General features: G+C 45.6%; 1 protein-coding gene across 4 annotated transcripts in view; it reads right to left on the reverse strand.

Moving 5' to 3' along the window:
* The window catches only part of Myo16 (myosin XVI), a 479,886-nt gene that overhangs the window by 240,052 nt on the left and 213,868 nt on the right, over window positions 1-25,966 (reverse strand). For all 4 annotated transcript variants that reach the window (XM_087587464.1, XM_087587462.1, NM_138893.2 and 1 more), the window contains 6 exons: window positions 25,381-25,531; window positions 18,991-19,101; window positions 12,710-12,775; window positions 10,504-10,631; window positions 7,871-7,976; window positions 2,953-3,070 (listed from right to left, as the gene is read on the reverse strand). In XM_087587464.1, coding sequence (XP_087443590.1) covers window positions 2,953-3,070; window positions 7,871-7,976; window positions 10,504-10,631; window positions 12,710-12,775; window positions 18,991-19,101; window positions 25,381-25,531 — 680 coding nt within the window. The remainder of the gene's footprint in view (window positions 1-2,952; window positions 3,071-7,870; window positions 7,977-10,503; window positions 10,632-12,709; window positions 12,776-18,990; window positions 19,102-25,380; window positions 25,532-25,966) is intronic.

The raw sequence follows: 25,966 nt of genomic DNA on the forward strand, positions 1-25,966 counted from the left end.
GTTCGGTAAAATTGTTACTTAAGTCTGCTGTGGATTCTCTTTCTGGGGTGAGTAGGGTGTGTGTGTGTGTGTGTGTGTGTGTGTATGTGTGTGTGTACCTGTGTGTGTATATGTTGGGTGTGCATGTGAATGGTGTGTGTGTGTGTGTGGTGTGTATAGTGTGAGTGTGTGTGTGATGTATGTGTGTGTGCCATATGTGTGTATGTGTGTGTGTACCTGTGTGTGTGTATGTTGGGTGTGCATGTGAATGGTGTGTGTGTGTGGTGTGTATAGTGTGAGTGTGTGTATGATGTATGTGTGTGTGCCATATGTGTGTATGTGTGTGTGTACCTGTGTGTATGTTGGGTGTGCATGTGAATAGTGTGTGTGTGTGTGTGTGTGTTGGGTCCCTCTAGGAAAGTCACACACAACAGTTTGTTAACAGCAGATCTCAGACATTTGGGGACATTCCCAGGCTTCATGTCCACTTCATTTATCTATGCTCACACGACCAGGGAAACAAAGCTGCCATGTCCTTCACTGGACCCCAGAATGTCAGACCAGCAGTGGGCAGAGGTCTTATCTTCAGACTTAAGAGTCTTCTTAGCACAAGAAAGCATCTTTGTAGTCATCTCGCCTTAGTGGTTTGACCCCATAAAACTGTTCTTAAGTCTCTGTTCTCCACTCCCTCAACGCATCTGAGCACAGTACCGTCATGGCGGGAAAGCCTGCAGCACCCTGGAGCCTTTGTGATGGATGTTCCTGTGATGAACTGATTCGCATGGGCCATATCTTTACACTGCACATCACAAGCCCGGCCCATATGGGGAAGTGGTTAAGTCTGTCACACAGCCTTCGCTTGAGTCTCTTCTAAGAGGATACATCAACCTTGAGTTTCATGGTGAATCTTCTCAGAGGATACAATTACCAGTTTCCTTTCACAGGGAGCAAAGGTGAGCTTTCGGTTGAGCCCCTCAGCACACTTGGGCTTTGCAGGATCAGGGACAAGTCCTCACCAGCCTCTGAGAACAGCACTGCCTTTCTGTGTTCTTCCTAATCAGGTTTATGAGCCTTAGTTGTAAAATCCCAGAAAAGCGATCACTGAAGCAGTTGACTGATTTTTTTTTTTTTAAAGAACACAGCAGGGATCTTTCACAAACTACAGATGCAGACAATGAAGTCTGAGGCACTTTGATTAGAATAGAATGAGGAAGTGAAGGGCTGCAAAGTGGTTTTCCCAAGGGAGAAGGCAACCAAGTCATACACAGAGCCCAGAGAGTTAATAAACCACACACAGAACCCAGAGAGTCAACATAGCAATCCATAGAGCTCAGACAGTTAACTAAGTCACACCCAGAGCTCAGAGAAAACCAAATCACACCCAGAGCCCAGAGAGTCAACCAATTTACACACAGAGCCCAGATCCCACTGCACTTGGGCCAAATTCTTTTCCTGGAGGAATCAGAAGTAGAATATACACAAGGATGCCACATCCTAGTCACACGAATCCCTTAAGTACTTAAGATGTAACTGGGCAGGATCATGGGAATTACTTGACAATAGAGTGTGATTGATCATCAGAAGGGGCTCCAGACCTTGTCAGTTTATGCCACGTTGTACACGTGGAAGTGAGAGGGCAGTCTTCCTGTCAGTCCTCACCACCCACCTTGTTGGAGACATGGTCTCTTCATAGCTTGTTGCCGAATACAGGAAACTAGCTGACCCATGAGCTTATGGAGGCAGGAGAACTCGGGTCTCCACCTCCTTTCTCACTATAGGAGCACTGGGTTTGCAGAGGACAAATGCTGCCGCCCCTGGCTTTCCTTGGTTTCTGAGGACTCAAACCCACACTCCTCAGCATCTCCCACACGTCTATGACAACTTTCTATGCTAACATTCCAGACGTGAGGACTCATGAACTCTCTTCAGGGGAAAGGAAGGAAATACAGGAAGAGCAATGTTGGGCATCCTTTAGGGGCAGTCAGTAAGTTCCTGGGGTGAAGAGGATACAGAGATAGAGTCACCCTAACGGAGCCCCAGATGCAGGGTCCCTCCTTGGCAGTGTGTGGACTAGGTGTGTGATGCCCAGGTTCAGCAGTGGCATGGGGTGTGGGCGGGGCCACATTAAGCTCAGTAGGAGCCATGCTCTCAAATATCAGTGAGTATAAGGTTCCTCAGAGATGTCCTTCCACACAGTTGAACTGCCTGTTCAATCTGACCACAGTCCTCACCTGGGTCTGCATATCCATGTGCAAATGACAGACCTATAACCTTTGCTGTTCGGTCTGTGGCAATTTCTCACCTAGGAATCTTACATTATGCCCAGGACTGGTCAGTAAAATATTAAATTGTAAATGAGTTTCCAGAAAAAAAATACACAGCTAACGTTTGAAGCCAATAAGAAGTGGCTTCTGTTTCAGTTTAGTTTGGTGATTATTTTAGCATTTAGATTGTTTGTAATTCAAGCATTTAAAAAAATTCAGATTTGATTTATACAGATTCCACTGGGGGCTATGTGAAGACACGGCACGTGGCTGTGATTTGTTGAGTGTCTGCATCTTTGTGGGGGGAGGGCTAGTCCTGTCAGGTTCTGTTTGTCTGTCTGTTTTGTCAGCCCTTCTTCTGTGTGGTGTGATTTATACAGAGTTCCTCCTGGGAAGCCTCACCTTGCACCAGAGCATAAGTTTGATTCCCAGTAGAGTCTGAACTTGAAACCTGATGCCTCGGGATGCAGAGGGCAGCCCGGGCTCCTCTAAGCATAGCTGGTCATTGTTATTATAAGACATTTCTAGGGTAAGAATAAGAGATTTATAATTCCGTAAGCCGTGGCAAGTGAACTGTCTTCCGGTGATGGCCTTCCCTCTGCTGAGTGCTGACTCAGGACTGTCTAGATAGTCAATGTAAGCTTCACAGGCCCCCTGGCCTCTTTCACTCTGGGAGCAGGAGCCCTCTGCTGGCCAAGTGCAAACTCACCTCCAGTTACGTGTTTTCTCCTCTGACAGAACTGCAGTTCCCAGTACTGTATGAGGCAACTGGATACGTTGTTGAGTGTGGTCTTGGCATGTCCGAAGGCCTCCAAGATGCATATGGCCTGCAGCACAAGGGAGAATTTGATTGGGCATCTCTTAGAATAATTAAAAATGATAGCATGGATGCTGGGAACATTCTGCTTTGTTGGAAGGCTCTGTGCTTCCCCCAAATGCTGGAGTTTTTCCTTTCTTTTCTTTATTTACATTTCAAATGCTATCCCCTTTCTCAGTTTCCCCTCTGGAACCGCTCTATCCCATCCCCCTCCCCTTGCCTCTATGAAGGTGCTCCCTCACCCACCCGCCCACTCCCTCCTGCTTTTCCACCCTGGCACTGGGGCATTGAGCCTTCACAGAACCAACCAAGGGCTTCCCCTCCCACTGATGCCTGGCAATGTCATCCTCTGCTACATATGCTTCTGGAGCCATGGGTCTCTCCATGTGTACTCTTTGGTTGGTGGTTTAGTCTCTGGGAGTTCTGGGGGGTGGTTCTGGTTGGTTGGTATTGTTCTTCCTATGGGGTTGCAAACCCTTTCAGCTCCTTCAGTCCTTTCTCTAACTCCTCCATTGGGGACTCCATTCTCAGTCCAATGGTTGGCCACGAGCATCCGCCTCTGTCTTTGTCAGGCTCTGGAAGAACCTCTCAGTTGACAGCTATATCAGGCTCCTGTCAGCATGCTGAAGTTTTAAGGTTGCCCTTTCCACTTTGACAGCGGAGAGGTTTCATGATTCTCCTGTCTCTGCCCCCACAGTATAGGAGTTCTAAGCTCATAGATGACTTTCCTGTGATGGAGTCTGGACTCAGGCCCTTTCTACACTCTTACTGATCGAGTCCCGGCCCCAGCTCCTTGATGTTTTTAAAAGGAAGAATTAGACATGACAGATACCCGAGTCCTTCCTAATCCCCGGGCACACTTACGTGTGCTTCAACACGCAGGCCTGCTAACCTCATTCCTGGCTGCACTGTGGTCCACTGCAGCTCACCCTCTCTTGCAGAAATGGAACTAAACAGCTAGTTAAAGTCACCGTCATGACCCCTCGCTACATATTCTCTAAACAAGTTTCTTCAAATATCGCTCACGAATTAAAATCCACTTCTCATCTGTCAACTGACTGTGGCCCTAGTAAGGATCGGAACTCAATGAGTCTCCAAATGTATTGAAACCTGGAAAGTCCTTTCTTCTTCAAGACTCTACAAATACGTTAAATCCGGCTTCAAGTCAGCCACCAGGTGGCCAAGGCCACTCTTTTGATCCAATGGGTCCTCATCCTCCACCCTTTAATTCATGACATTATTTTTGAGATAATCGTTATTCATTCTAAGCAAGTGCATTGAGCCCATTTCTTAAGTCCTTTTGGCATTTGTTTTATTTAGGCATTTATTAATCTGAGAGGCATTCTGCACGATTGACTGTTATAAGGCGACACTATGATCCCAATCACAAATCAAAAAAAATTGCTAACATAATAAGGAAATGTGTTTAACCATCTGGTCCCGAAACTTAGGTTTCTGAAGACACATTACATCTTTACAAAACCCTATGATTTGGGCCTGAAAATTAATACAACTCAAAGCAAATCGACAGCAGGCAGGACACAACTGCCAGTTCATTTGCGATTAATATGATCTCATGTTTTTAAAAAAATTAATCGAATAGGTAGCCACGCATATATAAAAAATTAACAACGTAATTCCTCCTCACTGCATGAACATACTGCAAAATAATTATTTTTAAAAGCCATAAAATAGGATGAACTAAAAAACATTCTAGATTTGAGGCATTTCTGTTTTGTATTGGACAATAAAGTCATGGTTTATTATTCTACGAGAAAAGAATATTATGGATAATGGGTGATGCATGCCCAGACAGGAAGGGTGGGGCAGTAATTACGTGATTATGTGCACGTGCTTTACGTAGCTGTCTCCCCATCTCAGGTCAGCAAAGGACACCCTCTAAAGGGTTGAGCAAATTCCTTCAACTCCCAGCTCCGTTCTGCTGTACTCTAACACAGGATGACTTTCTGGTGTTTTTGCTGTGTCATGTGTGTAAAGCGCTTGGCTTGGTGCCTGCCACAAAGCAGACACATGCGTGACCAGTCGTGATTCTCTTTCCGTTAGTGGCTGACTGTAGACACATAGCCACTGTGCTAACTAGGCGCCCACCCGCATTCTAACATGCGGCGCCCCCGTGAATATGTGTGTACGTGTGCCTGTTTTCAACCTTCACTGTCGGAGTCTCCACTTTCCCATCAAGGAGACAGAATCACCGACTGTTAGGATCATCGACTCCAAATGTCCTAGCTGGGATTTGAACCAAGGCAATCTGACTGCAGACTCACACACACATTTAATCCTAGCTTTGGACTGACGTCACCCAATTCGTCCTGGATTAGCAATAAAGATGTGTGACACTAATAGGAAGCTAAAGCCATTTGAGAATTGTGAATTCTTCAGACCTTTTCAATGGACGCACTGCCGCGTTCTTCCAGATGGCAATGCCAAGCTTGTAACCCGCCTGCTATTTCCTTCTTGATCAGCTAGTCAGCCAGTAGGTGGCGCTAAAGAACTGTATTAGGAGAAATACTGAGAAAACCCGAAGCTGGTCTATTCCACTGTCTGTCTCCCCTGACTCTGAAACAGTATGAGAAGGAAGAGCACATAGCCACAAAAATGTAAATAAAAATATATAGAAAAAACATCTACTTGCACCCTTAATGTTTACTGATTAAAATTTTATTGAGCTGATACCTCCCTCCTTATACCGTGTGCTATGAGTTTTAATAGTTAAAGTGACTGTGTGCTGTGAAAGTAGCTAGGTACGTTGTGTTTCCTAGAAATAAAGTTCCCGGGGGCTTCTGAATGAATATCCACACACCCATTAATCAAACTTAGCCTGTCACTCCCCTCTGCAAAGGGACCTCTCAGTAAAGGCGTATTTAAATCATTGGGACAGAATGGAGAGAGCCTGAAACTCATTTGGAATGTAATGGACAAGAAGTCCCAGGCAATTTCTTTCAAAAACGTGGTTTTTCTGCTTCAATAAATCCCATGGCATGGAAAATTCCTGCTTCTGATCATCAAGATTCAGATACGGAGGTCAGAGACAAAGCGGTGCTGGGGGCTTAGCTGCTCGAAGACTTAGGGGAAGAGAGCAACACCTCTGAGGACCGGACTCCACTTGCCACTGAGCCCGTGAATCACAGCAAACACAATGGGAGGCCTCTCCTGGGATGGGGCAGCCATGCAAGCCTCTCACAGGATGGGGATGCCACCATGCAAGACTGGACCTCACTCAGCACCCACCCTCCTTGGCATCTTTCAGACCTCGCTGTGTCTTTGTCTTTACTCCTCATGGTTCTTGTGAGCACCACATCCCAAGAAGAGGCCACGGACCTCTCAGACTCACACCCCCTTAACCTTACGGGGCCGGCTGCACGTGGCACGTGGCTTTGACTAGGCTGTCCATGTGTTAGTTGCAGGAGGGTCCTTCATCACCTTCTGCGTGACAGTCACTGGAGATGCCCTCCCATCTCTCTAGCTTCCTTTCACGTGTGTAATCTTTGCTAACAGGACCTACGCTGCTCCTCTCACACAAGAGTCTGATTAGGAGCCACCAGCCTTCCCCTAGTGGGAGGTTTGTTTGTCCCGTCCCAAGCCCAGGTGCAGCTCTCTGCCTGTCAGCCAGGGAGAGGTCCCCCGCTGAGAGTTCGCAATTAGCCTCTCAAGACAGCTCCTTTGTCCTTACCTGAGAGCTTCCTCTCAGTGTAGCTGGCTCTCAACCCCAACCTCACTGCTAAATAGCTGTGTGTACCAAGGATGCTCTACCTACTGACTCCATTTCCCTAGCCAAATCTTTATCTCATGCAGAATTTAGTAGCCCCCACCTCTCAAGCCTACTGAATTTTACAGGTGCCCTGTAATGTTACACGGATTTACAATCCGTCCACGAACTCATCTGACGCTTGCATAGATCCCTGTTTATTCGCCAAGATGCTTTGCTGAACCTGCATTGGAGTCCATGAACTTAGACAAAGACGTTTGTGCAGATATCTAATGTAGGGAACCCCAAGGTTAGTATGGAATTTAAACATGTGATGAGGAATAAAGAAAACACACACAGGGCATTTCACTTGAAATCTGCATGGACGGGGGTGGGGAGGGTTGATTCCCCAACGCCAGCAGACTTGGGAGAGTTACACCCAACTAACTCAACGGGAATTGGAAAGTAGTCACTTAGACTAAATAGCAAAGCCAATTTACATAAAGTGATCAGAGTGCATTTTAGAAATCACAGAGCCCGTCTCTCTCACCAATGTTCATCTTAATAGATGATTATCTTAGTCGGTGATTTAGAGGGGAGGCCATTGTTCCTCATCATTTCAATTAAGTCAATAGATTCTGTTATTTCCATTAGTTAACTGGCATTTATCTTATAACCATGTTGATTTATTCATGCTTTCATTTGGGAGTATCAGCCCCTGGTGTGTTAGCATATTTGAATAGGGGCTTGCCAGTCTCCCAAGCTGACTCCGATTGCTACGATCGAGTTGTGGAGTGTGCTGGTGTGTTGCTGAAGAGGGAGCAAGCCTAGCACATAGCTGTAGATTGAAATCACCCATGTTTACTGTGGCCACTTCCTTTAAAACCATTGCAGCTTTAACGTTTGCTCTCGAGATTGCCCCAGCCATGCTTTTCACGCAATCCCCTGCAGAAGCATCAGCCCGCGGCATTCTGTGCAAACACACAGAGGTCCTTTCTTTTTACCCGCAGTCTTTGATCATGGCTTGGTCCCTGTATTCACAAGCGACATCGCTGCTGGTGCAATCCTCCCACCCCCATATTCACCAGCCCAGACGCCACTTACATGCTTGAATCTGGAGTCAAACATGGTACAGCTGGAGCTGGCCCTGCTGGTAAGGTGCTTCATGATTTGCTTGCTGGCCTGGGTCTTCCCCGAACCTCTTTCTCCACTGAAAACACAAATTTCACTGGCTTAGAAGAGGGAGAAAAAGAGCCAGAGATGATTCACAGACCCAGGGATGGTGGGGGTCATGACGCCGTCAGGAAATTGACAGGACAGCTCTACTGTCAAATAGATGGGTTTGTCCTAAACACAGAGTCAGCAGGTGTCTTGTCTTGCCAGTGGGTGTTAGGTATCAGAACTCCAGAGGGCTGCCTGGCACCTGTCTTCCTGTGGCTGAAGGGAGAGCCATGTTCTAATTAATTAATTAACGTGCACCCGCTAGAAAAATGTTGAAATAATTGAACTCTCAACTTGATGAATGGTCCCTTCTTAGCTCAATCACCCTGATTCGTTGAAGCTACTGGGACAGAAACAAGCCACCAACTTTAAGATGTGACATTAAAACAAAGATTGTAAAGCAATTAGAAACAATGTCTTACCTGGTGCTAATTGTGGAATGTCTAATCTGGAGATACTCATTTTTTCCCCCTTTTTATTGAAAACACTTTTTTCTCCCCTCACATACTATGTCCCTATTACAGTTTCCCTTCTTTTTGTCCCTTTCAGTTCCTCCCCACCTCTGGTGCCATCCAGATCCACCCCTTTCCTGTCTCCCATTAGAAAAAGAAAAGGCTTCTGAGGGGTAATAATAAAACAAAATAAGAAAAGATTTAAAAAAAAAAAAAAAACCTAACACACTGGAATTGGACAGGACAAAGCGACAGAAGGAAAAGAGACCAGGAGAAGGCACAAGAATCGGAGATCCACTCATTTGCACAATCAAGAGTCCCCTAAAAACATTAAACCTGAAGCTGCAATATATACACAGAGGACCTGGGCAGACCATGCAGGCCCTGTGCATGCTCCCTCAGTCTTCGTGAGCTCACACTAGACGACCTCATTCTCTTTGAGTTCTCCATTCCCTCTGACTCTTAAGTTCTTTCTGCCTCCCTTTCTTCAGGGTTTCCTGAGCCCTGAGGGTGTATTCAGCCTCTGATGACTAGAGAACGCCCACCCTTTGTCTACATTACCTTTGTGGCACACAATTGCACACAACTTCAGCTGAGCTTCTCCGGGCTGGAAGGTGAGGGTAAAATGGCCGAAGCCTTCTCCCTTCTCCCTTATCGATGATTTCTACATGGTGACCATGTCATAGTGCCCGGCTTTACAAGAAGGGCCAGAGTGACTAAGTCACTCCTAATTGTGTTCAAGTCAGTTTCAGTACTGGTTCGCCTTGCTTACGAGGACTCGGGAGACGGGTACGACTTAAATGAAGGAGCAGGGTTCCCTTTCCAGAAATATAGCATTACCACACTTAAAATCTGCCCTAGTGGGATATTAATGAGGTGTTTGGGGGAGAAAGTTACCATGAGCAAATGAATGTAGAATTTGGGGTGAAGCAAATGTAGCCAGGTCTGTCTATAGGACTGTTACAGGGCACAGTGAACTCCCCCTCAGCAAAGCCTCCAGAGCCATCTCTCTGTCTCCCATCTAGATGAATTCCTGAAGCAATGTTGAGTTTATTAAGAAAGTGTTTTAGTATATATCTTGGCAAGAACACGCTGTGAGAGAGAAACGTGAACAAAGCCAACAGTTCTGCCCACACTGGAAAAGCTAAAGGCTTCTCCAGAGACAGCAGCCCAAGTCTGATTTTAATCCTTCAGTATCCTCTGTCTAAGTGTGATCCCACCCCAATCCCTCCTTGCTGCCCTTCCCCTCACAAATGAACAGTCTTTCTGTAGTTTGAAAGTTTCCCTTATGCTTTCGAGAGAAACCAGCCGTGGAGACACACGGAGTGGAATGGAGCAGAGGTGAAGAGGAGAGGCAGGCTGAGGAAAGTTTGCCTTGTGATTAAGTAAAGCTGTCACTTGGAGGTGCTGCAGGGAGCACACGGGGAGCAGCGGCTTAGGCCCAACAGTGTAGCGAGCTTATCTTTCCCCGTGTTTGTTTCTTATACTTGAAAGCAGAGACCCTGTGTTGCTGGTTTAAATCTCCAGGGTGTGCTGCCTGTGCCACAGAGTACTCATTGCTGACCCTACCTGCCTTTGGGGATTGGAGGTGAGGTGGTGTAGGGTCAGCGACACAGACTCTGGGAGCAGGCAAGAAACACCTCAGCAAGCTCATCTGAACGCTGCTGTAAGCTCCTCTAATACCCTTCACCCATACCCCATTGGTCCCAAGAAAGCATCTCTTCCAAACAGCAGTTCCTGATTGGCTGGCGTTGTCTGCACCAGCAACCCTTGGTCTCTCAGGCAGTCCTCAATTAGGTCCTCCTGCTGGAGATGCTTTTAAGGCTGTGCAGAACCCCAGGATTTACATAGAGGTGGCCCCAAATTCCCACTACAAGGATGAAGTGTGTAGCAGGCTGTTAGTTCCCGTGGACTCTGCTACACTGGGCAACTTCTCAAAGAAATCTTCTTGTACCCTCTAACAGGACAAACATGTTTATTGGAAAGACAGACTGCAAACACATTGAGTGGGGAAGGAGAACATGCCCAAGTCTTAGAGTCTTCGAAAGGTGAAGACTGGCTCACCTGAGGATGATGTTCTGTGGCCTTCGCTCCTGGAACAGCCTGTGGAAGGCTCTCTCTGCACAGGAGAAGAGGTGGGGTGGCAGTGAGGGGCTGCGCTGGCCTGTGGGGCTCAGGTACATTTGGGACACCTGGGGACAGCAGACCAAAGAAGGAAGACTCATCTACTTCTGTCTCTCATATGAAGAGGAACTCTTGAAACTGAAACATGTGCTGGATCTACAGGAAGCCAGGGCGGGGGTCAGCGGGGAGGCATAGAGAGAATCTGGATAATCATCCTGCCCTCAGCCCAGTTCCACAAGGCCTAGGGACAACATGGAGGGTTAGATTTATTCCTCAACTCTTAGTCCACAAGCCTTAAACTATCCCAATGGCTTCAAGAACAGCACCACACACGTTTGCAGTCTGGTTATCTATGAAATAAGCATAACCTGTGGCATCTCACATCACATTACAAATTCCCCAATATTTGGTATCAACATCCTAAAACCGTCCTTGTGAGCATCATAGGAATTTATTTACAGACTTATCAGAGATACAGAAATAGAATAAATTTCAGTGACCTGATCACCTATGGTTGCCACTGGTACTCTCTGCTAGTATTTGTGGTGCTCTGGTTTATGGGAGATTTTGTTTTCTTTGAAGTAATAGGAGCCTAGTAAAAAGAATCAGGCAATAGGATCGCTTCCACATCACGAAGAAATGCCAAAGACCTCATAGGGTAGCACAAAAGAACACAGCTCCTGAACTCGTTGTTTTGAGAGGCCAAGTCTTTTAAGTTCAGGCTCCATTTTAGAGAACCTGACCTAAGTTTGAACTTAGGTAAACGAGCCAGCTGGTACCTAACATGAGTCTCTAACTTGCCCCACAACAAAACCCGAGCCTAGCTCCAGTCTCTATCATAATCCCTAACATGACCAGCGCCTTCAAGTTATTCCACCAACAAACCTGCACCCTCAGGTTACAAGCCCACTCCCTGCCTAAGGACCACCAATGCAGAGAGGAGCAGAGAGGAGCAGAGAGGAGCAGGAATCAAGTTAATGATACAACTCCCAGCACCAGCCAGTTACGTTAAAGGCCGCAGTAACTTTCCAATTAGATGCCTGCACCCTACCCCATCCCCTCCTGCGTGCTGCTTACTATAAAGCCTTGCCCCGATAGATATTTGGGGCTCCCCCACCACCAAAACCATCCAGCATGAAAGTGGTGCATTCAGGGCAGGGGTGGGGTGGGGTAAGGTGGGGCGGGTGGGGTAGAAGCTAGCTGGAATAGAATAAAGACCCTGCTGTGAGTTCCATCCGATCAGCTCCTGTCTGTTTTTTGAGGGGAAATCACTAACATTTCCCTGGCACGATGGTATCTCTATGGTACTATTCATACTGGCTCCAAAAATCTCTGTGATGGTTTCAAAGGTTGTTTCTGATGTTTAAAATGAGTCAATTTTCAGTACACACTTACCAGGCATAGGGCGTATGCTGCACGTATACAGCTAGAAGAGACACTGTAGAAGTATGACTCAGCAACAAAGCCAGACATTGTGCCAAGGCTTCCTTAGCACCCATCAATATCCATGCATGAACTAACACCAGTCAATATCCATCTGTGAGCTCAACACCAGACAATTTCTATCTATGAATTAAACATCCATCAATATCCATCCAGGAGCTAAACACCAGTGGATACACATCCATGATCCAAACACCAGTCAATACTCATCTATGAACTAAATGCCTGTTAATATCCTTCTATGAACTAAACCCCAATCAATATCCATCCATGATCTAAACACCAGTCAATACCTATCTGTGAACTAAACACCAGTCAATTTCTATCTATGAATTAAACACCAATTTCCAACCATGAACTAAACACCAGTCAATACCCATCTGTGGACTAAATACCATTCAATATTCATCCACGAATTCTAACCCAAATGATAACAAGTCAGTCAAGGATGCATGGAAATATATTGTATTATTTAATGTATAGAGTTACATATTTAAATGTGAAAGAAAACTTTGGTAAAATAAGTTTGATCCCCAAAGTTGCCTTAGAACACAGTCACATGACCATCATGGAAATTCAAATGAGAACAATCCTGGGAAATTTCGCTTGAATTGTTGTTCTTTGAGTTTTTTATGTCACCAAATACAAAAGTGTATGCCCCATGAATGTCACTTCAACACGATATTCGGAGTGTGATACTCACCACAGTGGAGTAAATTGGGAGTTCTTTGAAAGGGTTAACGAGCAAAAAGATGTCTCCGATGAAGGTCTGTCAAAAAGATACAAATAGCTCATGAACCACGTAAATAGAATCATCTAAAACTATGAAACTTAGAAACCATTATGGGAAACATGGTGAATCAATGAAAGTCATCTCGTAATATTTTCAAGCCAACTCGAGCGTTCTTAAGAAATGCAAAATTCATATGCAAACTACATGAAGCTATCAGGCTTGGTTCCATGAAACACAAGCAGTGCAGTGATCCTAAGAATTTACTTTGGAGGGATTTTGTGACCATTAGTCTGGGTGAACAATATAGAGGCAAGACAAACAAATCCATAGCAAGAAGAACATGGGATAGTGAGTTTCATGTCATTATAGGGGAAAGAGGATAGAAAGGGTTTATAAAGCTCAAAATAAGACATCTTAATTAAGGAAGTTGAAACGATGAGACATAAAGGCTTGGGGACGATGGGATAGAGACTTAAATGTACGTATAAGTCCATATATGTCTGTAATTACAACAGACACCAGCGTTCCAAATACTACCACTAAAAGAAGTAAAAGCAAGATACATCTGTAAACAACAGCAGCCGAAAGGCTAAGTGTGTATCAATCCGTGGAGATGCGGCGTGGGCAACGATGCCGGGGGGCCAAACGGAGCATTTCATTATGAGGAATTGACAGAGGCATCAGGAAGAGAGGGCAATTCTATGATTCCACGATAAATCAATCTACCATTAAGTCTCTAAAACAAACAGCTTCAAGGAGGAAACCTGGGCTCACACTGACAAGGGAAGAGTCTTGCCTATTGGAATAAGCAGATGAAAAATTCAAGTAATTACCAATCTGACCAACGAGTCTTTCAGACATCAGCTGCTAGAAATAGTAGATGTGTATCCTCTGAGCTAAACACAGAATAGTGGTTTAAACCTAGAGGAAGTGAGTGACGTGGGGTGAGGGTGGGAGAGATTGGACAGAACATCTCACCGCACACAGGAACGGCTGAGAGAGCTTAGGTGCTCACACTAGAAAATGAAGAATAACTATTGATGGTGGCTTTGAGGATAATTTTCTTAACATGAGCAAGCACTCCACTATGCAGATCCACCATCAATTAATTATTCAACGCCACAGTGGACACCCCAAATATACAATCCACAATGAGGGAAAACATTTATATGGGGGTGATTATTAATAGGATGTGAGATTCTCCCGGAATATGGATGCTGAAGCAAACAGAATTATAATTATAAAAACATGATTCAACATTGCAGTAAAGTCATCAAAGGGGACACTGTATAAATCAAGAGGGAGCTCTGACCAGGGCTTTCTCAGCTGTGGAAACAGAATCCCCAAGGCCTATTGTTCTAATGAGTTGTTCTTTCAACAGTCTGGACATGCACTCTTCCAGAAGCACCTTTCAAGTAGTGAGCAGGCATCCTAATGCACATTGCAGGCAGCCTGTCACAGGAGAGCCTTTAGAGAGGCTGGCACAGAGTGCTGCACATGCTCACTGCTTGACCTCCCTCACTGAAGTGCTCCTTAAGGGAGCACTGTCACCTGACCTGCTTCACCCGAGCAGAGGTTACAGAGGCATCGGGTGGAGAGATGGGTCATTAGGGAGCCTGGGGCTGTCAGGATTTCCTTGCTCTGGTTTGTCTAGCACTACTATTAGAATTCCCCGGGCTAGCTGGATGTGACAGGGGTTTCCGCATTAAGTTTTCAGGCTGTTTCTTGTCCCCTGAGCTTCTATGTAGAGAATACTGGTGAGTGTCTTTTCTGCTGCCCACAACAGCCTGTGATGTGTGATCTGTTCTCTCGGGTACTGTTGGCAACCTTTATGCCAGACAATGTTCTTGACTGTGCATTTTCCTGGCAAGCTCACGCCTCGTCACCTGCAAGCCATCTCCTTCCCGCTATGGCAAGACACGTGGAAATTCCCCAATAACCTAATATCCCAGGGAGTGTTTCACCCTCAGGGGGAAGACGCATGGGAATTCCCCAACCAGCTTCACATCCCGGGAATGGTACACACAGAGGACCTGAGCCGAGCACAGCTGCTGTGGGCAGAGCAGGTCACAGAACAAATGAGAGGCAGGAAAGGAAATAGGAATTCTGTCAAATGATTAGGTCAGCTGCAGCATCTGAAATATTAATAGCTCGTCTCAGACTCAGCTGTTTGTCAGAGATAAATCCGCATTAGCCTCTCTCTCTTGTGTTAAAAAGGCGTATTTGACCCAAGTGGCATTCACACACATGCTGTCTCTAAGAACCTTACTTGCTACTGTCCATCCATGGTGAGCGTATGTGTTCACATATGTGTATGCATTTGTGTATACTGTAGGAGAGAAAGACACCAGAGTCTGGACAAGGAGAACTGACCGTACCCGAATGGGTGATGGGTCTGCGGTGGAAACCCCACAAAATAGAACACGGAGAGCAACCTCGAAACAGAAAAAGCACCCTGGGAAGTTCCTTATAAGTGAGGCTGTTGGTGTGCAGATATTAGGGGAGCAGAAGGGTGGTGTGTACTCACTGGTGTGGCCATCATAGTTCAAGGTGACCAGCAGGACAGCTGTGGCACAGATGGCCAAAACACAAGGGGTCAGAAACAGCCTGTGGGCTCCGGTTTTCCCCTGAATGACCATGCATTCCTTTATACAGAAAGTGACAAGGGCAGCACGCCGTAGTGGGTATAACTACATTGACAACACCCAGGAAGTCAAGGGAAACCCAAACGTTCCCCTCGACAGGGGAGATGCTGCAGTTGGAGTGGGACTGGCAGCTGGGGCAGTGGTGCAGGTTGTACCTGACTCCATCTTGCAAAGGGGGTCATGGGGTTCCCCGAGACAAGCAGAAGCAGAGTGTGAGCCTGGCCAGGCGTTCACACCAGTGACCTCGCCAGAGCCCACCGTCCAAGCACCTTGGTAAGCTGAGGTGGGAAGAGTCCATGTTCGAGGCTGGCCTGGGGGAACTTAGCCAGTCCCTGCCTCATTAGAGTGAAAAGAGATAAAAGATAGAGCTCAGTGGAGAAACGGGGGTCATCCCCCCACATCCCTAGAAAAGAGAATTGGGGAGATGTCAAACACCAGCTCCCCTCATCAGGACACAGCCTGAGCAGCCAGAAGAACATAGCTGCAGGGGTCCCATGGGTCAGGTGGGTTGCTGGGGGGAGGGGTGGGAGAGGGGTGGAGGAGGGGTGGGGGATGGTAGCATTGAGGAAAGGGCAAAGACCAAACACGGGTATTATTAGAATGTGGAAACATCTCCTAAGCAGTTCTTTCTATCTGGGGAAGGTGTGTGCTTGTTTTTAGTTCCTTTTGACCCAAGGGCTGACACTTTTATAGAACAGTAATGTCCTGAGATTTGGGATTGAAAACAAGACTCCACATCTCATTCAATCCAATAGGCTTGAATTAAAGTACCAAACTCTGTACAAAGGCAGCCATGAATTCCAGCCTGTGAAAGGTAGGGGATGGAGAATCAGGAGTTCAAGGACAGTCTAAGCAACGTCATTCTCTGGCTCAAAGGTCCAATGAAATAAATCCCGATATGGGTCTCCAACTTTCCAATCTCTCTGCAGACCTGTAGTAAGAAGCTGACAGGCCCAACAGTCCACAGAAGAAACCCAAAGGCATTAATGGTCTGGCATTATGTTGCGATTACACGCCACTCTTTGAGATGTGACTTCAGCCACACCTCAAAGCAAGCTCACGACTAGCATGAATGCTATTTCTGATGATCGAGATAAAGAATCTGTATGGGGTGAAGACTGCCCTCTTCAGGGAGTGTGTGGGTGATGGTTGGTGGGTGGGGAGGAGGAGAGGAAGAGCCTGGCCTTCAACTTCATCAGTGCTGGCCAGGTGTTGTATGAATACAATTGCCTGGCTCTGTCCCCATCAAGTCCAGAGTCTGACGCAGGAGCCACATGTCAAGCACAACACAAGGAGGACCCTGCCCCTCACCCCATGATGCATGTTCTTACAAGGGAGAGCCCACGGTGATGCAGTTTGGAGATTAAGGGGAGACACGAAGATGAAAGCATATTCCAGTGGGGTTCCGGAAAGTTCTGTTCTGCAGGAAGTAGAAGGAAACTGCCGGAGCACAGAGAAGAGCCCCTGGAAAGGTCCCAGTGCAGGAAGGAAGACAGCTATTGCCTGCTGAGTGGCAGGCAGTGAAGCCCACTCGTGGTTTGTCTGTAGCTGAAACTGGTTGGTTTCTCGGCCAGGATACCAACCTCAGAGAATCAGCCATGTTCTCCCCTGTCCCCGGCATGGGAAGCAACAGGATGAACTCCTGAAAGGAGCTTGCTGGCTATCCTGGCTGTCTGCAAAGAATGTTCTAGTTCACTGTGAGCTCAGATGGTGAGGAAAGAAGGACCTTCCAAGTTGGGGGATGCCAGGGTAGGGAGGGTGACCCCAACGGCACAGATTGGGGGCTGCCAGAGCAGAGATGGTGTTGGCTTCAAGTGCACAGAGTAGGGCTGCCAAAGCAGGGACTGTGGTTGGCCCAATAGTGAATGAGATGTGTAGATGCTTAAGAGACAGAGAAACTCTGAGGAGTGCAAAGGAATTAAGGAACAAAGGCCAATTCAGTCTTTCCAGGGGCTTGGTGGTCAAAAAGCTGCAGGAGGCTGAGGCAGGAGGATTGCAAGGTCAAATTCATCTTAAGCTTGAGTTTCAAGGCAGCCTAGACAATTCTCTAGATCAAACACAAAGAAAGGGCCAGGGGCATAGACCAGTGGTATAGAACTAGCAGTGTGCAATGGACTCTGAATTTACAGTACTGGGTAGTACAAAAAAATAAAATGAGCTAGAGGAAAAAAATAAAAACAAAAGAATGAAAGACAAAGAGAAGAAACAAGAGGAAAGAAAAACCAGGAACACGTCACTAAAGTACCATGGATATAGATAATAGAAACCCAGGCAGTCAGGCTTTACCACTCCTGCCAATGGCAAGGTTCTAACAATTGTGATGCATTGCTTAATTTTAAATACATTTGTGGTGGCAGGCAGTTGACTGAAACCTTGAGATGCTGGGTTGCAGCTTCGTGGGTTAATCAGGACCTGACAACTCATTACTTGCTGGGAAATCTCAGTCCTCACATTTACATGAAAATGACTTAATCAGATTCTCCGTAGATTAGGACTAAACGGGTGTTATCAGGGAATGTGACAGATTCGGGCATAATCAGAAATCTCCACGGGCACTTGGGCTGAATTGTCCTGCGCTCTGTATGGGAGGATGAAGGAACAAAACCAGCCAGAATGTGGGAGGGGACAGAGGGAGGCTGGGGGGAGATGGATTTCGAGACTACAGGCTGTCTCCCTTGTTGCTGGCATTAGAAAGCTAACATACAGGGAATGGTCAGAACCTGTTTTAACTCATTCTCCATCTAAATGATTTTTTTTTTTTGCATCTTTGTGGAACTCTCACACCCAGGGTTTATTGCCCAGAGAGACTCGGCCTATAGATTGGGAGCAGTACTTATAGTACAGCCCACAGAGACTTTGGTGTCTGAGGCAGACTGAGATTTACAAGCAGCTGATCTACAGATCTTGCCAGTTCTGAAGAGATCTCCCACTCAGTCAGGACAACAGAAAAGGCACAAAGAATGTGAAAATGAAATCGGAGGAGGAGGACGTGACTATTCTTAAAGTACGGACAAGACTTTATTATGGATATAAGGGAGAAAGGAAGAGTCCAGGCTGAATGTGTCCGGGAGGCTAAATCAGGTCATAAGAGGAGGAGAGGGAAGAAAAGCAGGACAGGAGCCACTGACCAAGAGGAGAGCTAAGGCTAAGAGGCCAAGACACCAGAGTACCCCAAATGGCTGGATTGTGTTGGGATCAGGCTAGGAGAAGGGAACTGAAACACAGCTCCTGGAGGTGAGAGTATCAGCAGGTCAGGTGAGGAACGCTGCCAGGGAGTCAGGGGTACTGAGGGATGCTGGGAGAGCTGGCCAGCATCTGCTTTGGTTTGTCAATGGGGACCTCAAGTAGTCATTTGTCCCAGGTTCCCGAGACCCAATGCAGCATTGAGAGTCACTGTCTGTGTGCAGAGGACTAGCTTACACTTCTCTCTGAATTTGGAATTTTGCTGGATATGACTAAGAACATTCCCAAGAAGAGTCTGAACTCCACCGAAGCTCAACCTCAGCCATTCCCACAGCCGGAAGCTTCCAGGGAGCCATCACTTGTGGTGACATTTGCGGTTCACAGTGGAGACACAATAGTTCATGGTGGCTCTGTGGCACTCACGTGTATCTGGTCATTCCCGAAGCGCTTCTGGATTTCATAGAGCAGGCTGCTGTCATTCAGCTCGCTGAGTGTGGCCAGGTCATCACTGGGAGCTGGAGGCGTGAGCTGGACCTGCGGGATGGGACAAAGGCCAGGCTCATCAACGTTAGTCACTTTCTGATCAGGTCTTCATGGCTGCTTGTTCCAATTTCAGGAGCTTCTCCGAGTTCTGAGACCACATGGGTATGAAACCGATGTTAAAGGGGGAGATGGTTCGAGGAAGAGAGAATTATTCAGATCAGGGTTTATGTTCCATATCTACAAGTCGCACACACACATGCATGCACACACACACACACACACACACACACACACACACACACACACACACACTTTGTGCCAAGGTCCTTTATGCCTTAAAGATTACCATCATGTTGACTGACCTGTCTTACCCCTCAAGTGACATTCAAATATTTGTTAGCTTCCAAATCTAAGCCCATAAGATTATTTTGGGCATAGAAAGGCAAGGGGTTCAGGTTCTGCCTTCTCATGGGATAGAGTCAGGTCTTCAGGGTAGACCCCAGATTTGGGGCTTGTGATTTTTATTCTGTTTTACATTGATTTTAAGATTAAGGTGTCTGTGAGATTAGGTAACTGGCAGGGGGTGAAAATTACGCTTATCCTTTAAAACCAAGTGATATAGTTCAATAACCACATCAAATAAATTATTTCAAGGTAAGCATTTCAAATAAATCCAGATGGTTGTGGTCTTCTGATTAGATGGAAACCAGCACTCTCCAAGTGAGAAATGCACAATCCAATGGGCACAGAGCATGCTCTAGCAGCAGACGCTTGACAGTACAGAACAGCTTTGGCTCTCTCACGCCAAGCTGAGGAAATAACAGAAGAATCTGTGTAGGGTCCTCCGAGCCCAGGACACACAGGAAACATAAGCAAGTTTGCCTGTGATCTCTGTGTTTCTGATATAGCCTGTGTTCTACTTGAATTTCATATCTGCATTGCACACGTATTATTCACTCTGTGTTCCTTTGCTGAATAATTCAAATACAATTATCACTGTTTATTCAGTGGGAGATATCTGCAGAGTGAAATCATTACACATCCTAAAACACTAAACTTAGAATGATTTTCCTAGAGCTAGTGACTATATCACAAGTTGAAAGCTTCCCGCTCCCTCTCCCAGGCTGCATGTTGCCTAAGTACACCAGCCACAGAGGCAGAGGCCCGGTCTCCAGCATCTCAAGCTCAGGAGAGCAGTCACATAACCCACTTAGAAGACACCATGGCTAGGAGTTTCTGGGCATTGGACACCTGTCCATTTGTCTACATGTGAACATAGTATTCCCACAGAAGCATGTTTACTCGCTGGAAAACCAAATTGTGCAATATTCCTGATCTCAAAACTTCCAACAACCATCCGCCTGACAGTAAGACTCTCACGCTCAACTCATGTGAAGAACTTAGCCCAGTGTCAGTTCCGCAGCTGAGCATGTAACACAGGTGTGCTTAGTTATACAGCTCAAGGGTCTTCCGTGGCAATGGCCCCTCTGCCAACTTTCCTTGAGGGATATCCCGGAGGGAGGAGGGGGTGGGCAAGTGTGGACACTACTGAATAGCCCCTTTCTGAACAAAAACACTGTCAGTGCTAATGGTGAAGGGAGCTGAGGGTTAACTAGGATTTATTTGGGAAGAGTAGGAACAGGGACCACAGTCTGTGGTGATATCTTTTCCAGATGGGCAGAGATGAGCTCAATTTGAATAGTTGTCAGGGTTGATGGTTAGGGAACAGAGAGGAGACGTCAGTAGAAAGGACTCTAAGGGGAAACAGGGGAAGCAGAAGGAACCTACATATTGGATGCACTAGATTCTTGCCAACCGCAGGTCAGAGTGACCAGACCCTACAGGGGAGAAGCTGAAGGCGCAGCGATCTGATTCACTATTCAGCAGAATTCCAGGCTGACAATGGGAAAAGCTGATATTTCTACAGCCACACGGTTGGGGATTCTTTATTTTTCTAGTCCTTATAACCAAACACCGATAAAGGATGACTTAAAAGAGGTATTTGGCCACGGAGGGTAGAGAAACATGATCATGGCTGGCAAGGAAACTGTGGCAGCAGCGAGGTCAGCTTGGTCTATGGTGTCGAGGTGCTACCCAGGAGAGGGGAAAGTCAGAGCTCAGCCGTTTCCCTTCTCCTTCAACTACTTTTATTCAGTCTGATGAAACCACCCACTTACGGGAGATCCTTTCTCTTCAACTAAAATTCTCTGGAAAACCCTCACAGACACCACCACAGGCTTCAAATCCCATTGAGCTGACAGTGAAAACTGACTATCAGAGTTGGTTAGTTAGGGGTAAGTTGGGCTGGTTACCACCGTGCTAAGGTCAGGGGAGAGAGGGCACCATGTGATGATCAGCTCCAGGAACACGTTCAGAAGTTCACAGTGTTCCTAGCTTCTCTACTCTCCGACAGGCTTTATGTCAGCCATTTGATGCAAAGACAGAAAGAGGAAATAAGAAGAGATGGTATCTTTCATCTCGGTGGCGTGTTCTCAGTGTGCTGGAGCAAGGACATAAATAATAAATTACAAGATCTTTGAAAAGGTTTGCTCTGCGTTGATCTAGGCTGCCCTTGTCTGGGGCCTGTGCTCAAGATGAAAGTGGGAGTCGTTTGGAAGGACAAGTCTCTTAGGATGGAGGAGAAGAACCAGGATGATGTGTGAGAAACCCTTTGAGGACCGGTTTGGCTTCAAGTGAAAGCAAGGGGCAGCAGGTGTGCAGAAGGTATGACACCCTAAAGAGTCCAGAAATGGTTACATAGCTCCAAGGGCTATGGAAGGCTGCTCAGGGTGTTAAGCGGCTGGAAGAGAAGACTGACTTCACTTTATTAAAGTGGCCTTTCAGCCGGTGCCAAGGCCACTTAGTAATTACCCAGGACAGGAGGTTCACAAAGAGAGTCAGGAGAAGAGGCAGAGCGGAACTTACTTACTATGCTGCCTAGTTCTTTGTCAACTTGACATGAGTTTCCAGAGAGGAGGGAACTGTGACTAAGAAAATTCCTCAATAAGAACAGGCTATAAGGAATTTTCTTGATTAGCGTTTGATGAGGGAGGCCAGTCCTTTGTGAGTGAGGCTATCCCTGGGCTGGTGGTTCTGGGTTTTATAAGAAAGCAGGCTGAGCAAGCCATGAGGAGCAAGTCAGTAAGCAGCATCCTCCATGGCCTCTGCATCAGCTCCTGCCTCCAGGTTTCTGTCTTGTTTGAGTTCCTGTCCTGACTCCCTTCAGTGATGGACTAAGATGTGGAAGTGTAGTTGTAGTTAGTCATGGGGTTTATCACAGCCATAGAAACCCTCACTAGGACCCTTAATGAGGACAAGGGAGGACTGCTGTGCTCAGTAACCTGTTGCTATTATGAACTTTATGTCTCACCAAGGATTAAGTTAGATGAGTTGAAGGTTTCCTTGGATCAGTGAACAGTTTTGTGTTCTGGTGTCACAGACTAGAGTGGCCTTGGGTGTAACAGGAACCTATAAAAAAGTGCAGATGGAAAAGTATACATCTCTGGAAAGAAAAGAGATCCTGGCAGAAGTCCTTACATGGAGAGACAGCAATGAAACCTATATATGTAGGCACCTATGGAGGTCAAAGAGGGTGTGGGATTCCCCTGGACTACAGTTATAGATGGTTGTCATACTTGATGTGATGCTGGGAACAGAGCCCTGGAACCAGCTCTCCTGCCTTTATTATCATTAGGGTCTTATTTCAAATCTTTATAAGCATCCTGCCACTTCCCACAAACAACAAGACATTAGGAATGTGGATTATGCATAGTCAGAAAGATTAATAGACATGTATGGTATGCCATATTATATAACAATATGGTTGCGAGAATGTGGAACATTCAAAATAAAGCCAAAAGCTGTCTGCAAGGTAGTATGAATCTTTACCTCCCCCCAAAAATAAAAAAGAAGAGAAAAACTTTTGAGGCATGCCTTCCACTAATGCAATAAAATTCCTTTTCTACCCAGACACAAGGCTAAGATGTCTAAGTCAGTTTATACTGCAGGTAGAGAAAGCATGGCTGGTATTGACAGAAAGTCCTCACGAGCAATTCCCAGCATCCAGTTGGAAGCCCCCAAGTTCTTAGTCCCCAGCCACACATTGGCACTGGGTTGGGAAGAATGTTCTAGAATGGCAGTTGAAACAAGGTGTTCTTTGGCTGGCTTACACTAAACAGTGACTCACATGGCACCAGAGACCATCAGGGACAGGCGGTTCTTTGTAGTTATCAAGACTTCAAAGCTAACAGAAGAGAGCTCTGATGCCAGATTTCTAGGTAGCCTTTGAAGACATGGGTCCCTTACTGAGATTCCACACAAGGCAGTGTTTCTATGTCTTTTGCAGTAGGATGGATGGGACTGGAGATAGCCACTAACTATCCATCTGCAGAGTTACCATTTGGTAAAGCTACATTTTACAAACATCCAGAAGAAGAGGTGTTAAATGGCTTTGTTTTAATTTCCAAAAATGTCTACAATACATACTTGTTTCTAAAATGCTACTTTGTACTTTGTTGCTTTGAAAAGTCTTTTCCATGGCTCTCCCATGGAACCGGAGTGCATGACCAGCCATCTATAGCATGGCTTCTTCTATGAAGAACCATCCAGTGGTCCATTGCCTGAAACATCTGTGATCTGGCTTGAAAGGGAGACCTTACTGGGTTTTTAATGTTACAGGCCAATAATCTAAAATCCCCACCATGTCCTCCAAAAGGCAAGCTATAGAAAATGATTATGGTGTTCTTCATCAAGCATACATAAGAGATGACAGTAAGAACACAGGAACCACCCACAAGGAAGGACCCACGTGATGCTGGGATGCTATAAAAGCCTTCTGAGTTTGGAAGAACATGTTTGTCTTCTAGAAATCCATGTTAAATTATCACTTACAATCTATTAATTTGCTAGACAGAATTAATTTGTCTACATAGAGGCCCAAATCTCAACTTTTTCATCAAAGAATGGGCCGGGCTTGTGCTTTAATTAAATAAGCATTTATTGGTGTACTATGAATAGACTCAGATATATTTAATAGCTTTAAGACAAATGAATGGTGACATAGAATAACTCAGATATTAGCACTACATAGGCCATGCGAGGATTATAAGAGCATTGTAGTGATTCTGTTAATAAGCTTCAGAAGTGGGAAAGTCTAACCGGTCTCGGTTTCCACGTACTTCTGCGAGCCAGTTAAGGAAACACTTCAAAAACAATGGAGATAAAATGACCTCCTCCCAAACAGTTTTTCATTTCTTTGATTTATCTTAAACAATTTTAATAGTGAGCAGAGGGTATCCTGGTCAGTTAAGCTGTCAATTAGGCACAACATAGAATTACCTGCAAAGAGAGTATTAATGAGGAATTACCTAGATCAGGTTGATATGTAGGCAGATCTACATGGGAGTATCTTGATCTTTAATTGAAGTAGGAAGACATGGCCCATTATGGGCGCTGACATTCCCTAGACAGAGGATGTCCTGAGCGCGTTAAGAACAAGGACATTCATTAGCTGAGAGCAAGCGAGTGAGCAATGGTGTATTTATTCTCTTTGCTCTCGACTGAGGCTGTGGTGTGACTAGAGGCCTCGATTTCCCTGAAATGAGTGATTGTAACTGGGAAATGTGAGCTAAAATAAACGTTGTTGCCTAAATTGCCTTTCTCAGGATATTCTTTTTCCACCATCACAAAACTAACAGCAGAACAGAGAGTATTTGGAAAATGAGTAAGATACAGTAGTCTGAATTAGAGACACTGAAATAGGAACCAGAGCAAGCATAGCTCTGCCTGCCCTTCACAAAGCACCAGGCACAGGAAATCACTTCTCTCACAGAAGGAAGAAAGCATTAATGTCTGTTTCTCAAGTTTATAACTCTTCAAACAGCAAAGCAATCTCCCCTACATTAGCCATTGGGTCTTAAGTGACTACACACACACACACACACACACACACACACACACACACACACACAGAGAGAGAGAGAGAGAGAGAGAGAGAGAGAGAGAGAGAGCGCCATATCATAGCTTCCTTTAAAAAGAAACGCCTCTCTGTGTATCTTTGAACAACTTATATTTATCTGGATAGTTGGAAGAAATGGAAAAACAGAAAAAAAGGTACTACTTAATGATCAAAGACACCTGAAAACATACTGTAAAATTCAAACTTCTCTAAAATTAAATAGCAATTGTATTTGTTAGTGACCGGTAGAATGACCACATTGACAGGAATTTTAAACAGAACCCTAGCCTATGCATTTTTAACTTATCCTTGAATGGAAAGTAGCAGGTTAGCTTCCGAGGCTGTAGGTTTTCACAGTGACCTTGCATAGTTACCTGTTCTGGCTTGCTGGAGCTGCTCACCATGCTGGTCTCAGGAGGGCCATCCTGGGATTCCTGGTTGCACAGACCTTTTGTTGTGTCTTTGAACATAATGTCTTTTTCCAGCAAACTGTCCTGCTTGGCAATTGGTAGCACCAGAGGACTGCTACAAGAAACAATCAATACCATAATTAGTTTTCTTCTAACATTGTTGTATCAATCAAAAGCTACAGGAGACCGGGCTACAGAAGTTATGTTTACTCGGAGAAAAACATGTCCTGTAAGCTGCAGGAAACGTAAAGTTTTCTCTTCAGTCCACCCATCATTCAGTTTTACCTCTGAAGGGAACAAAAACAATACATTCATTTCAACTCCAAAAGAAAATGTTTACCAGGATACATGAACTGTAATAGAAAGATCAATAGGCAGTTTAAAAGCTGTTTGAGGTGTACAGCTGCACTAGGCACTGAATTTAAATGCAAAGAGGGATTTGTAAACAAATGAAAAAAGTTATAATCATGATTAAAATACAATGGGTGTAAGATTTAAGGTACAGAGCCATAGGCAATATTTTGAGTCTGTATTGAAATATTAGAATAAA

This window comes from Rattus norvegicus, chromosome 16 (genome assembly GCF_021556685.1).
Source record: "Rattus norvegicus strain SHRSP/BbbUtx chromosome 16, alternate assembly SHRSP_T2T, whole genome shotgun sequence".
NCBI lineage: Eukaryota > Metazoa > Chordata > Mammalia > Rodentia > Muridae > Rattus > Rattus norvegicus.